The following is a 12,678-nucleotide window of genomic DNA, read 5'->3' as shown; positions in this document are numbered from 1 at the left end:
GAAGGGCTCAAACACTTTGTCCCAGCCCATGCAGCTGCCAGCTACGTGCAGCCCATTCAAATGTGTAGCCTGGAGGTGAAACGCCCTGTCTGACTGTGTCAGGAACAGCCTAGATAGAAAACATCACAATGCCTTCCTGGTGTTTTCTACACAGCAGTGACTAGCACAACTGAACACTGCACCTACCTACCAGCTTCAGGGAAGAGGGCTAAAAGCAGGCTTGAGTACTGAATTAAGAAACTGTTATTCTAGGTCAGAGAAGTGTGCTGTATTGGAGGAAACCTGACACAGTTGTACTCTGCTGCCTGCTGCAGCTAATTACATCTCTCAGTGGGATCCATCACCTTCAGGTAGCTGCAAAAACAATTTGTGTTCTTGAAGACCTCAAGGGAAAACATTCTCTCTGCCCTTTCCTACAGCGGAAACATACACATCTGTTGTTAGCAAGGGATTCCTCATCACTGACATCCAAGCGCTGCTAGATTAGTGTATCTTTGAGAGCAAGGAAGACTTAAGAAAAAAAAATTACTCTTGAAACATAGTGACAGGATTCAAAGGGACAGCTCCAGGAGTGAATGTAGTTTGTAGGTCTTTTTTGGAGGAGCAAATAAGCACAATAGTTTAATCTTAATTGCCTTCAGTTAGGTCATTCAAACTTACTGTTTCCAGTTCTTTATGTGCGTCCAGGGCAGTGGTTTCCCTGTCAGACTTCTCTTCCACTTTCTTCAAAATATTCTGCAGGGGAAGAAAGGCTGTGTTAACTCTGATCCCAATGTGACAGCACAGAAAGGTCTTTGCCAGCCTCAGAGTTATTTCTGGCCATCAGCCTAATTACAGGACAGGTAACAGAGTACAGCGACTCTCACCTCTTAAGTTCCTCTTTCTCATCAAAACCTGCTCCCATCTGTCCTTATATCTAAAAGAAATATAGCAGGCAGACTCCTATTTTATAAAAATAAATTAATAAACAAATAAACAGCTGGTACTAACAGACAGTGTTTTTAGTGACATAAGACCATTTGGGACTGAACTGTTTCCTCGTCCCTAGAAACACGTCCTCCAGCAGTGTTTAGAGAAGCTGGCAGAGCACAGGAGGAAGATGTCTGGCAGCCTGCTTCAAGCCACCACGATGTGCAGTATTATACATGGAGCATTTCCATGCCCTGCAACATGCATCTGCATGTCAGCATCCTAACCACCAGGCAGCTGGGCTAGTGGATTGTTGCTGCTCCTTCTAGCAGCTCAGCAAAGCTCCTCAACTCTCTCGCTCAGTAAAAGCTACCTGGCAAATTCAACACTAATTTGGGGGTGGTCTCTGAGTGATGGCAATCTTTTTTCCATAAGTGTTGAGAATGTCTAACTCTGTGGAAAGGTTTCATCCAGCTCTAGGATTGATCGTGGCTGTATCAGCCTCACTCACAACTGCTGGACAGGAGAACTATGAGATCAATCCAGAAGAACTTTGGAAGAGAGAGAAGAACAAAACGGTACCTGCACCAGCAGCTTGAGACGAGTAATCCTTTGAAACGGCAGAATGAGAAAGGAAGAAAACGACAGGCCTTTGCACTTGGGATCCAGCTCCAGCTGTGAGATCACTTCCCGGAAAGCTGGCTTGTCCTGGCTGAGAGGAGAAGGAAAGTGAGGGCTTTGAGTGAGACCCTGCCTGAGACTCTGGTATGTAGCTGGTGACCTACAAGCAGCTTGGTCCCAGAGACAGCATCTGCGTGGCCTCTCCCAGCAAGAGAGGAGAGGAGAGGAGAGGAGGGGATCAAATGCTTCTAGGTGTATTTTAGTTTAGAACTATTTATAGTGTTGGGGGAGGGAAAAAATAGACTTAATGTACAAGCCATGGTAGCGTTCACATGTGTTAGCACATCTAGCTCAGCAGCATACGCTGCGTGCGTAGGTGTGTGTGAATGGGGTGTGTGTCCAAGTAGATGAGTCAGAGGCATAATTATATATTTTTACACAGTTGGGACTCTGTGACAAGGTGAAATTCGCACAGTTGTAAGAACAAGACAAGCCACAAAACAGCTCAAGCTTGGCTACTCCTGCCTGCTTAGACAAGGATGGAAACCATTATGTGGCCTGAGAAGGGCACAGGCCATGCCGGGCCTCCCCCGATGGTGTTTGCAGCAGATGAGGCCACTGCTGGGCCATGGACATCAGATCAGCCTCACAAGCCCCAGCTGCCATAGTCAAAGACAATGCCTCCGGGCAACTGTGGAGCCCTGAGGAAGACTTACACTGCTGGAGTCCTGGTGAGCAGGAACAGCGTGGATGAGAAGACATTGCTAACTATGCAAAACCTGTCTTCACCGTGTGTGACTCGTAACAATCCAAGAGAAGCCATTGTCAGTGTTTCTCCCTGCTGCAGCAGGTACTTGTGTGATGGTATGACTCACCCTAGACAGAGCAGAATGGACCTGCATGTGTCTGGAACAGCCAAATGGAGGAGAAATGTGACACACCTCAGGCTTCAAGCTCAGCCAAGTGCTGCAAAATTACTGTGCTAGCCAGGCGTCTGTGGAAGGGAGTCTATTCTTTTTAATTTGCTTTATGTTCTCCCACAAACATAAAAAATGCTGCCCTCTAAATTTGCATCTAGGAATATCTGTATCTCCAACAGGTCCTTTCCAAGCTCAGGTAATCCAGCCTATTACTGCTTTGCTTCTGAGTGTTTAGCTAATGGCTCTAGGCAAACTGTTTATATTCTGCAGCTATATTGCTCACCTCTGACTGAAGGAAACCCTGCGGTACTCTCCTTTTGGAGAGAACAGTTGGCCAAGCTCAACAGAGGACCCCTAAAGCATGTTTTTGCCTCAAAAACTGGAGAGCAGAGAAAGGAAAGGATTAGGGCTTGTTACGCTCCCCTGAACCAGCTGCTGCTACGGGGAGGAAATACACTGTACCATGTGCAATGGGCTGTCCTGAAAGAATCCAGGACACTAACTAAAGAAAAATTAATTCTCCTGCTTAAAGACAAGCTTGTAGGGCATTCTCTGATTTGAGCTGGCATAAGAGAATTCCTACCAGACCAACAGATGCGGTGAACTTGAGAAACACTGCAAAAATATCTTGGATTATACCCTCAGGCCTAGGCAATGTCTGTGTATGTAACACCAGAAAGTGAAGAAAATAGCTTTTTCTTTTTTCCTATTAAGAAAATTTTGTTCTTCTGAAAAAAAAAAAATTCTCAACTTTGGGAAGGTCAAATGCCTTACTGAGAAGCTTGGGAAATGCAATGAGTTCTTGTCATCAGAGATCTGTATTGTATTCTTGGCCTTTCAATCTCTTGCATCTATTTGCATTTTAAAAATACCGTATCACCCCATCCTTACTGTAAAGCCTTTTAATTGTGTTTTCTTCTTATAGGTGCAGTGAAAAATCAGTGAAGGGAGAAATCCTGTTTCTGTACTATCCAGCCTTTCTCATGAATATCAAAATTACAGCTAAATCCATGGCCTATACAATTTTCCAAAATAATTTAGCATCAAGCACTCTTAACTCACAGAAGCTGCTTGTAAGCTCTCTCCTGGTAGGTCTGGTTGGAGACGTAGGTGATGTACACAGAGAAGTGATTAACCGTATGCTGGTAGACAATATCGCACACATCCGAGATCACGATATTCTCCTCCACCCGCTGCTCAAGGTCCAACAGGAAGCTAGACGAGAAACCCAGCGCTCATGTTAATTGTGACCTGTCTGTCCCAGGTAATTCCCAGAAGCAATCCTTAGGGTTCAAAGCAACGAATGCATCCACATGCTCTTTGAAAATACAGTGGGTAACAAACTGCCCCCCGTCAGCTCCTCCATCCCTCTACAAATGAGGCTAGTTAAAGCAATGGCATTCAGCTGGACAAAAATCCAGCTGCAGCTGTCTTACCGCTCACTAACAGCCATGACATCCAGGACATTGGAGAAGAGGATGTGTGCCTCAGACTGGTGCAAGATCTTTTTCAGACGTTCATTCTCCATGAAGTGAGACACCAGCAGATTGAGACTCTTGTAATACGAGGCTTCGGAAGTAACCAGCTCAAACATGGCCTGGAGGAGAATCCCAAAGAAGGAAATCAGCAGCTCCATTCTACTTTTGATAGAGGCACACAGGGCGTTAATGAGAACTTCCGTGCTGCACAGTCATGGACCTTGCACCCACCCTTCAGGCCCAGACTACTGGGAGAGGTAAGCCCACAACGGCATTTGCCATGTGTTGCACAGGATAGTGACTTGAATGGGGAGGATTTCCTCCCTCAACCATCAGCCCTGCCTCCTTCTGTCTCTCTAAGTTGTTTGTCCACATTTCCTTCCATTGAATCCCTCCAGCAGAATTTTCTCTTTTTCTCATTATACATAAGCAGTCTGATTTTGGGCATGTGCACACATAAAAGCACTTCACGCGCTCCCCCCTTCCTTCCTAGCATCTCTCAGTCTTGACCTAATGCTGCCCCAGGCACTAGACCCTGCTATGCCCGCGTGTCACCGTCCTGCACTTTCATCTCCCTTTCCGCAAGCTCCCCCTGACAGCCCCCAGGCACCTTCCAACCCCCTGCTGATCATGACAGCGCTGGCTCGTATCTCTGCTCGTTGTGGCTTATTGTGCTACCCAGGAGCGTCTTCTTGCACCCTCTACACTCTTGTTTTAGAAAAGCCATGGTGTAGGGGCTGGGATGTCCAGCACCCAGCACACCGCAGTCTCGGTGTGCGACACACGCTCCTTGGGGCAGAGTTAATACAAACATACAGCTGTGGTGTTCCATGCCCCCGTGTCTTCCCTGACCCCAAGGAAATACAGCTGTCACTGTCCACGTGAGGCTCCCTCGTCAACCCTGGCCATGTACTTTTCTGACACAATTCACCAAGGACTGGAACAAGACACAGTAGTCCCTAACTACTACCATAAATCATAAATTGTCTACAAATTTCAGCCCTTGCTTCTCCTCTTAGAAGAGAACTCTGGAGCAAAGCCTCACTTCCTCAGGCCAGGGATGTGGAAACCTTAAGCCCAAGCTCCCCTACTGGCCACAGCTCCTCCGCTGCATGCTGGTGAGGGTGGAAGCTGGCCAGGCAGTGTGGGTGCAAGTCCCTGAACTTCACTGGCTCTCAGAGGCTGCACGGGCCCAGCCAGACTTAAGGAGATCCAATGGAGCAGCAGGTACATGCAGCAATTTTTATGCATTGCATATGAAAAAATGTCTTTCAAATTAGCTGGGGATTTGTCTTGTGGCTTAGTTGTTCTTTTTTGGGTTGTTTTTAAGGTTTTTTTTTATTTTTAAAGAGATCATTTGAAATTCTCCGCTGATGGATTTTTGGCCTTTTTCTGGAAGTATCACTATGCATCACAGAAGGACCTGAGGTACAGAGACCTGGGTTACATTCCTGACACTATGCTGCAGTCCAAGATCTGGGAGGATAGGCACAGCAAGGAGGGACTGTTACTCAACCCAGAGCTGCTAAAATATCAGTCAAAGTGACATTTCAGCTCTTTGCGGGGTTGGTAGACTAGGAAATATTCCCAGTTAAGTCAAACAGGTGGTCTCCTGCACTGGAGAAGGAGGCTGTGCCTGCACAGCCCCCAGAAGGGAGACAGAGCAAAGGGGTGTGGGTAGAAATGAATGTCCTTGGTCAGTATACGTGGAACCGCTGGTGTTTAAGGAATAAGAGAACGTTTTATCTTTTTCAAGGCCAGATTCCCAATGAGAAAAGTGGAGGAATATCAGCTCACCTTCTCCCAACAGCTTCACCAGGGCACCTCTCTCTGCATGACTGGGTAGGTCCTAAACGCACCTCTTACTGCTTTAACTGTAGCTTTTTATTTAATAAATGAGAGGAGAAGAAGAAATAGGTAAAGATACAACAAAGAATTAAGACATGATGTGCTAGGACAGTCTATCCCTTCCAGATATCCTGGGGATTGATATCACTAGTCATTTTGTACTGCAGCTTTCCAGATACTCAAGCCAGGATTTTTTTTCTGCCAGGTTTGACTGCAGGATGGCCAGGAGAGCCAAGATCAAGATCTGCCACTCTATCACAGCCTTTAAAGCCTCAGACAACTTGCTTCCTCTGCAAGGTTGCTTCCTGATCTGCAGAAGCCCCTTCGCCTACGTTTGGAGAAATTAATTTGTGTGTGTTCACTGTTCACCATGCTGGGGGGTGCTCAACTTGCATGGGCACGTGCAGGGTGCAAGCCATAGTAAAGAAACAATGAAATCCATAGCGAAAATATCAGTGAGCAGGGTTCTGATTTAAAGGAGATGCTAGGAAAGTAAAGAACATCTTCACTGACTGGGACAAGCCTCTGGAAGTGTTCACAGCATAGAATCCTAGCATGGCTAGGGTTGGAAGGGACCTTTAAAGCCCATCCAGTCCAATCCTCCTGCAAGAAGCAGGGACATCTCCAACCAGATCAGGTTGCTCAGAGCCCCGTCCAACCTGGCCCGGAATGTTTCCAGGGATGGGGCATCCACCCTCTCTGGGCAACCTGTGCCAGTGTTTCACCACCCTTAGTGTAAAAAAAAAAAAAAATTTCCTTATGTCCAGTCTGAATCTACCTCCTTTTATTTTGAAACCATTACCCCTCATCCTATCACAACAGGCCCTACTGAAGAGTTTCTCCCCATCTTTCTTATAAGCCCCCTTTAGGCACTGGAAGACCACTTTAAGATCTCCCTGGAGCCTTCTCTTCTCCAGACTCCAGCAGGTGCAAGGCACAAGTTTCTTAATTTACTTTGGAGATCCAGCTGGTCCTCTGCATACTCAAAGTACCTACTCCAAGCAGCCCAGACTGCTGTTTCCCTTTTGAATGGTAAGTCTGAGCTGCAAACCTCCTGAACTGGCACCAGACGTCCAACCATGTGGTGTAATGATGTGATCTCTGTGGAATAACTGAACTTTGCTAGCTCTAAGCAGTCAATCGAAAAAAGAGCATGAGCTTCCGGTCTCAGAATTGCAAAAACAACTAGAAAAAAATTTCAACTAAATGTCAGCCGATGCAATATTATCTTCCTGAGTCTACAAATAGTCTGAAATGATCTTCCGGACACATGACGAAGACTGTTCTATCAGTCCTGGGTCATTAACTTCATGAAAACTCATAGTTATGTAAAGCTATACTAATTGTTTTCATTGCTTATGTTCTGGCAGAGAGATTGAGAAGGGAAGAGAGATGTGAAGCCTAAGGAAGAAGGAAATGTAGAAGATAAAAAAGGAGAAAAACTAAGAGTCACCAAAGATGAGAGTAAGTAATCCTACAGGCTACATTCCTGTTGAGACAATATGATGTTTTATTGCATAGATGGTAAATGTCTGTTCTCAATGGCCCTGCTCTTCATGTAAACCACCGGGTAAGAAGAAGGAATCCTGGTCTAGTCTAGAAGTCTAGCCATGGCATCGGCTCTGACCCACTCTCGGACCCAGTTGCCTTCACAGGGCTAGTCTGACATCCACCTCCTAGAAGTGCCAAGTCCAGCACAAGAGCTCTCTGGAGGAGAGCAGTTCAATTGTGCAGCAAACTTAGAGGTTTGAAATCTGAGGTTTTCTCAAGGAAGGAAAGGAAGTTAAATCTTATTTGGACATTTTTGTGAATTTTGTGACTGCCTACATGTCAAATGTGCTCTTCCACAGAGAGGCCATATCACCGGTGTGCACAACCAGGTTCAATTCCCTTTTTTGCTTGAGCAAAGAAAACTTTCAGAGCAGCATCTCTCTGATCTAAATTCACACCATAACACACGGTGCAGATTAATCTGTCTCTGCCCCTTTTTCTAACAACAGTGACCTGAATCCAAACAATCCCTGGCAAAACCTTTATCAAAGCTCATATATCTCGGCAAAAAGGGTTCAGTTCAAAGCCTGAGAATACTTGGCTAAACTATTTTTATCAGTAAATTGTTTTTGGCGAGTTCCACTCAGCTTGGATTCTTCTAAAATACCAAAGATGAGCACTGTGTAGGAAAATCAATACAGTTAGCAAGCAGAAAAGGACAAAATGAAGAAACTGTACAGTAAATAAACTGAAAAGTAGAGAACTGAACTGGGAAAGAGGAATAACCCAGAGCCACTCCACAAAAAGGCCAATACCAATAGCTAATTTAAAGTTTATGCTGAAAGAAGTTTTGCTGATTAGACTTTGGTTTTCCTAATCTCTGGACCACTGCCTCTTCAGAGCCTAATGCCTTGGTGACAGAATTTGTTTTAACCTGAACCACATGTAATACAGGGAGTGTGTTCTCTCCCTCGTCACTTCTTCCTCCTGCTACATGCATGTTGCCTGTCATTCCCTCCATGTTGACTCTATGCCAGAACCCAAACAGCATTTTTTTTTACTTGTTCTTCTTGCATCATTACATTTTCTGGATAGTTAAAAGAGAGCCCTTGGTGATTCATGTTTTTCTGTGTTTGATGCTCAACAGATGTCTGGATAATTAAAACTACCCTATCAATGACAGTCACTTCTGATAATTATTCCAGTAGCACCTAATTTTCATATTTCCCTGACCTCAGTGGTCTGTGACAGGTGCTTTGCTTTTTCTTTTGTTCCTCCTTTTTCTACATTTTCATCCACATTTTTTCTGACGCTTCCAGCTGTTGTTTTACGTCTTGCTAGTCTCACGCTCGCTTCAGATGAAAAAGCTGGTGTGGCAGAGGCCATTGCTGCCTGAATTCTGTTTGAGTTCCCGGGGCTAGTAGGCCATGCTGCAACATTTTTTTTATTAAATTGCTGGGGAGTGGATGTGAGTTTTGGGTTCTTTGGTTGCGTTTTTGTTGGTTTTGTTTTTTGGTTTTTTTTTACCATCCTGGAACTCCATTTTCTGGCTCATTTGTTCCGATGGGGACAATGATAAATTGCCTTTCATGACACTTCAAGCACCTATTGCTCTTCCAGTCAAGTTTCTTGTTTTGATGCTTGAAAAACACCTGTGTCCTCGTTTTCATCTTGTATTGATAACCTGCTTAGTCATTTTCCATCATCCCCAATAACAAAGACCCGATTCCTCCTCTTGTTCTTGTCTCTTTCATTTTGCAGGTTACTGCAGACAAACAACTTTTTCTCTGACTGTTTAAGCCCTGTTCCATCACAGTTACGGTGGAGTTCCCTTCCTCAGCTGTGAACAGGGGTGTTTGCTTCAGCTTTATTTCCATTTGTGTACTGGTATTCCTTCCTGTGGCCTAAATAATACTCTTGTTCTACCTTTCCGGGCTGAAGAGCTGCAAGGTCTTCTAGTCCCTGTGCTTATCACAGCTTTGAAGATAAAATGGGTCAGAAAGGTATGATTTTGTCCTTAAGATGTTTACTCCAGAACACTTTACATCCACTTAATCAAGCCCTCATGTACAGCTCACACTCGCAATTCATATCCAATGTGAGTACAGATCCAGCACTTCAGGAGCAAGTGGTGCTTGCTCATAGCAAGGCAGAACTCAACATCATCTCTTTAATTGCCTCAGCAATTTCTCCAGTCCTCCTTGTTTTCTGTTCTTGACGCTCCTCACAAAGCAAATTCTTCACTTTATCTAGTCAATGTTCAGCCAATTTCACAGCTTTCTGGCTTTGAGCAATTTTATAATCCCTTACTGTGCTAATCCCAGAACAAATAGGAAGAAAATTTCAGCTCTGATAAATTAACATCAGGGGAAAGCACAGCATTTCTTTAAGGCAGCATTGTCCCATCTCCATCTGCTTTATTTCTGTTCTTATTTAAGCAGAGAGAAGAAAATTCAGCACATTTAATGTTGGAGTTTAGCAGCACAGAGATTTTTTCCTTAAAACACCTACAGGTAATGAAAGTAACTTCACAGAAATGGCAGGTTTTGAAATCTATAATGCAAACCTTTAAGCGAATGTTTCTCTGTAAAAGACTTCTTCATTTTGAAGCAGAAAGAAGAAGAAAAACTTGCCATTTTTCAGATGCCAGATTGTGTTTGTAATGCTGGCAGTTAGAAGTACCGTGTTTTGCCAGGTAAACAGAACAAATCTGATACGGAAATAATCAGTGTAGAAAAACATGGAAAAGCAACAAATCACTTCAGTCACCTTCAGCCGTAACCCTGACATACTAACAGCCTGTGCTGCCAGCCCAGGTTACCCAGTATAAACACTGATGCCTTCCACTAAGGGTTTTAAGTAACACAGTCCTGCCCATCACAGCCCTGCGGCTCACAAGACGAGCCCTTCCAGTGTAACAGTGAAGTTACAGCCTCGGCCAGGAGTAGGGTGGCACTGCACACACAAGCAATTCGTAGATGTTGATTGCGCAAATCCAACTATACTTAGGGGGAACTGCTCACACCTCGAGATGTTCTTCAGCACTTCGGGTACAACTTCATGAGCCAGAGCTGACCAGACACACTGCCACAACAGTCTCATCAGAAGCAATCCCGGCACAGGAGTAGAGCAGGAGTCAGGATCGAGCCTTTGAACGTCCATTGCTCCTATTACAACGCACACCACACACTAAACAAGGCTTGTTCATCTCCACTGCTGGCTATGAATTCAGTGCTATGCATTGACAAAGAGCACTTGCGCTCCCCACGCTATCCATAATAGCAACCAGTTGTAAATTGTTGTGTGACTGATGTTTTCATTAATTGTGGCAGCTACCCTCACCTCCCCCTTTCACTGTTTTATGCAGCCCTATAAATTAACAGTTTGTGACTCTTAAAAAGTGATGTCACTGCACTGTATGGCTAAAATGCAAATATATCTGTCATTATTTTTTACTGTTTTGCATAAGACTCCAAGTAACAACATTTAAAAATAAGGAAGCTTATCAATCTCCACACCTTCCCTTTCCGTTAATGCCATCATATTTAAAACAGATTACAGTTAATGGTGGAATTCTTCTAAGAATTCTGGTGGGAAAGCATGTATCCTGCTAGTAATTTCAGAAGAGGATTAATGTGCACAAAAGCTCCATTGGAAGACCCTCTTCATCATCCTTCCCTTCCTTTATAAATTGCTCCTAACGCTGAATCAGAAAAGGGAAAATAAGTTCTCTTTTGCTACAGAAATGTCTAGTGGCAATAGCATATAGAACATCTGTAGTTTCAAAAAAAGAGTGAGTGGTGCTAACCAGTGCAACACTGAAAAGTACTCAGCAGGGTAAGACTTGTCTGTGACTGCTATGAAGCTTTTCATTTTTAAATCTTGATCATTTGACTTAATCCACTCTCACTCTTTTAAGCAGCAACCCAGTTAAGAAACACTCCATCTTCCCCCATTACCTCCTGCAGCTTGATCTCATCTGGCTGGAGGATGCTGAGGACCCCGCTGCTCCGGATCTCAGGAAGATCCTGCCACAAGTTGAACCTGGAGTTGGAGTTCCTCAGCAAACTGATTTGTGGTGGAGCTTTGCTTTCGGTTGTACTTGCAGGTTCTGCTTCAGATGGGGTTTCCTCACTGGGTGAACTCTCCTCGGGGTCTGTCTGTGAATCCTGCAGTCGTCTCGTTTCAATCTCCTGGCGTGTGGATTTATCTCGATATTCCTGATACAAGAGTCCTGGGAGGCAACATAACAGGTCTGAGAGGTTATAGCTACAACTAAAGAGTAGAAATGTATTGTGGGAAAGGGTATTTGCTTTGCATTAGTTCACCTCAGGAGAGGTGAGAGAGATCCCTTCCGTGCTGAATGCAAAAGCCAATTACAGCGTTCCTATCTCAGCCAAAAGTGGAAACTATAAATGGAAGGCCATTTCTAAATCTAAAGTGTTGTCAACAATCTGCTCTCACAAAACTCTTAGTAACACAGTCAGATGAATCCATGATCAATTGAAAGACATAAAAGAAGTGGTTTATTAATTGCCAGGCTTTAAAATATTTCTTTAAAACCTCAATTTTCTCTGCAATATTCTTATGTTACAGGTTAAACAGATTGATAGGTATGTGGAAGTGTGTCTCTGGAAAAGTAATACTGCATATATTTAAACTACTTTAAAGGAGCAATTTGATGGCCATGAAAATTCTTAAGCAGGAAACACTGAGCTGCTGTTAAGGCAGCTGAAGCACTGGGACAATGAGCTACAGTTACTAGTTTGTTTTGGTACTGACTTTGTGCTTAGCCTTGGACATGTTGCTTCATTTTCCTCTATTTTCCTTCTCGGTTTCTATGATGATTGAAGATACTAAATTAACATTCAAAAGGTACCCGAATGCCACAGCAAAGGCTATGAATTTACACCATCTTGGGCACAGCAATCACAAAAGGTGTCTTCTGAGTTTCAATTACTAACTTCAGGAGCAGACAAAATCGCACAGAATTTGCCCCCACTCCTGATTTCAATTGACAGCACGAAAAAGACAGGAATCCTGAAGTTCCTTGGCCATCTTTAGAAGATCCTCTGTCCCTCCTAGGGCTTGCTAACTGACCCATTTCTCTTTCTGAGCCATCTGTAGGACCCAGAATATTAATTGCTTGAACATAAAATGTAAGTTAGAAGATATGAAAAGACAAGAAAGCATGAGCCTGGTTTGAGTCACTCTCCTCACTTACTCAGATTGAAGAAGGGCAGTTTACATTATCCCCCTTGGTTTATACTTGAATCGCAAAGTGTAACATGAATGAATAAAGAGAAAAATCCTCAATGTTAAAAAAAAAAAACCCTACATAATTTGTCTGAATCATTAGGGGTTAAAATTTATCTGGTCACATGCATTCACGATATCGGATCTCAGAAGCA

At 43.9% G+C, this 12,678-nt stretch overlaps 1 protein-coding gene across 2 annotated transcripts in view; it reads right to left on the bottom strand.

Annotated features, from left to right (window-relative positions):
* The window catches only part of NGEF (neuronal guanine nucleotide exchange factor), a 42,813-nt gene that overhangs the window by 10,939 nt on the left and 19,196 nt on the right, over positions 1–12,678 (bottom strand). For both annotated transcript variants that reach the window (XM_086754731.1, XM_086754732.1), the window contains exons 5-9: positions 11,227–11,501; positions 3,887–4,047; positions 3,513–3,665; positions 1,492–1,621; positions 661–735 (exon numbers count right to left, since the gene is read on the bottom strand). In XM_086754731.1, coding sequence (XP_086610857.1) covers positions 661–735; positions 1,492–1,621; positions 3,513–3,665; positions 3,887–4,047; positions 11,227–11,501 — 794 coding nt within the window. The remainder of the gene's footprint in view (positions 1–660; positions 736–1,491; positions 1,622–3,512; positions 3,666–3,886; positions 4,048–11,226; positions 11,502–12,678) is intronic.

Source organism: Chlamydotis macqueenii, chromosome 9 (genome assembly GCF_036417535.1).
Source record: "Chlamydotis macqueenii isolate bChlMac1 chromosome 9, bChlMac1.mat, whole genome shotgun sequence".
In the NCBI taxonomy this organism is placed as follows: domain Eukaryota; kingdom Metazoa; phylum Chordata; class Aves; order Otidiformes; family Otididae; genus Chlamydotis; species Chlamydotis macqueenii.
Note: the sequence above shows the minus strand (reverse complement) of the source record. Positions and strands in the feature narration are given on the sequence as shown.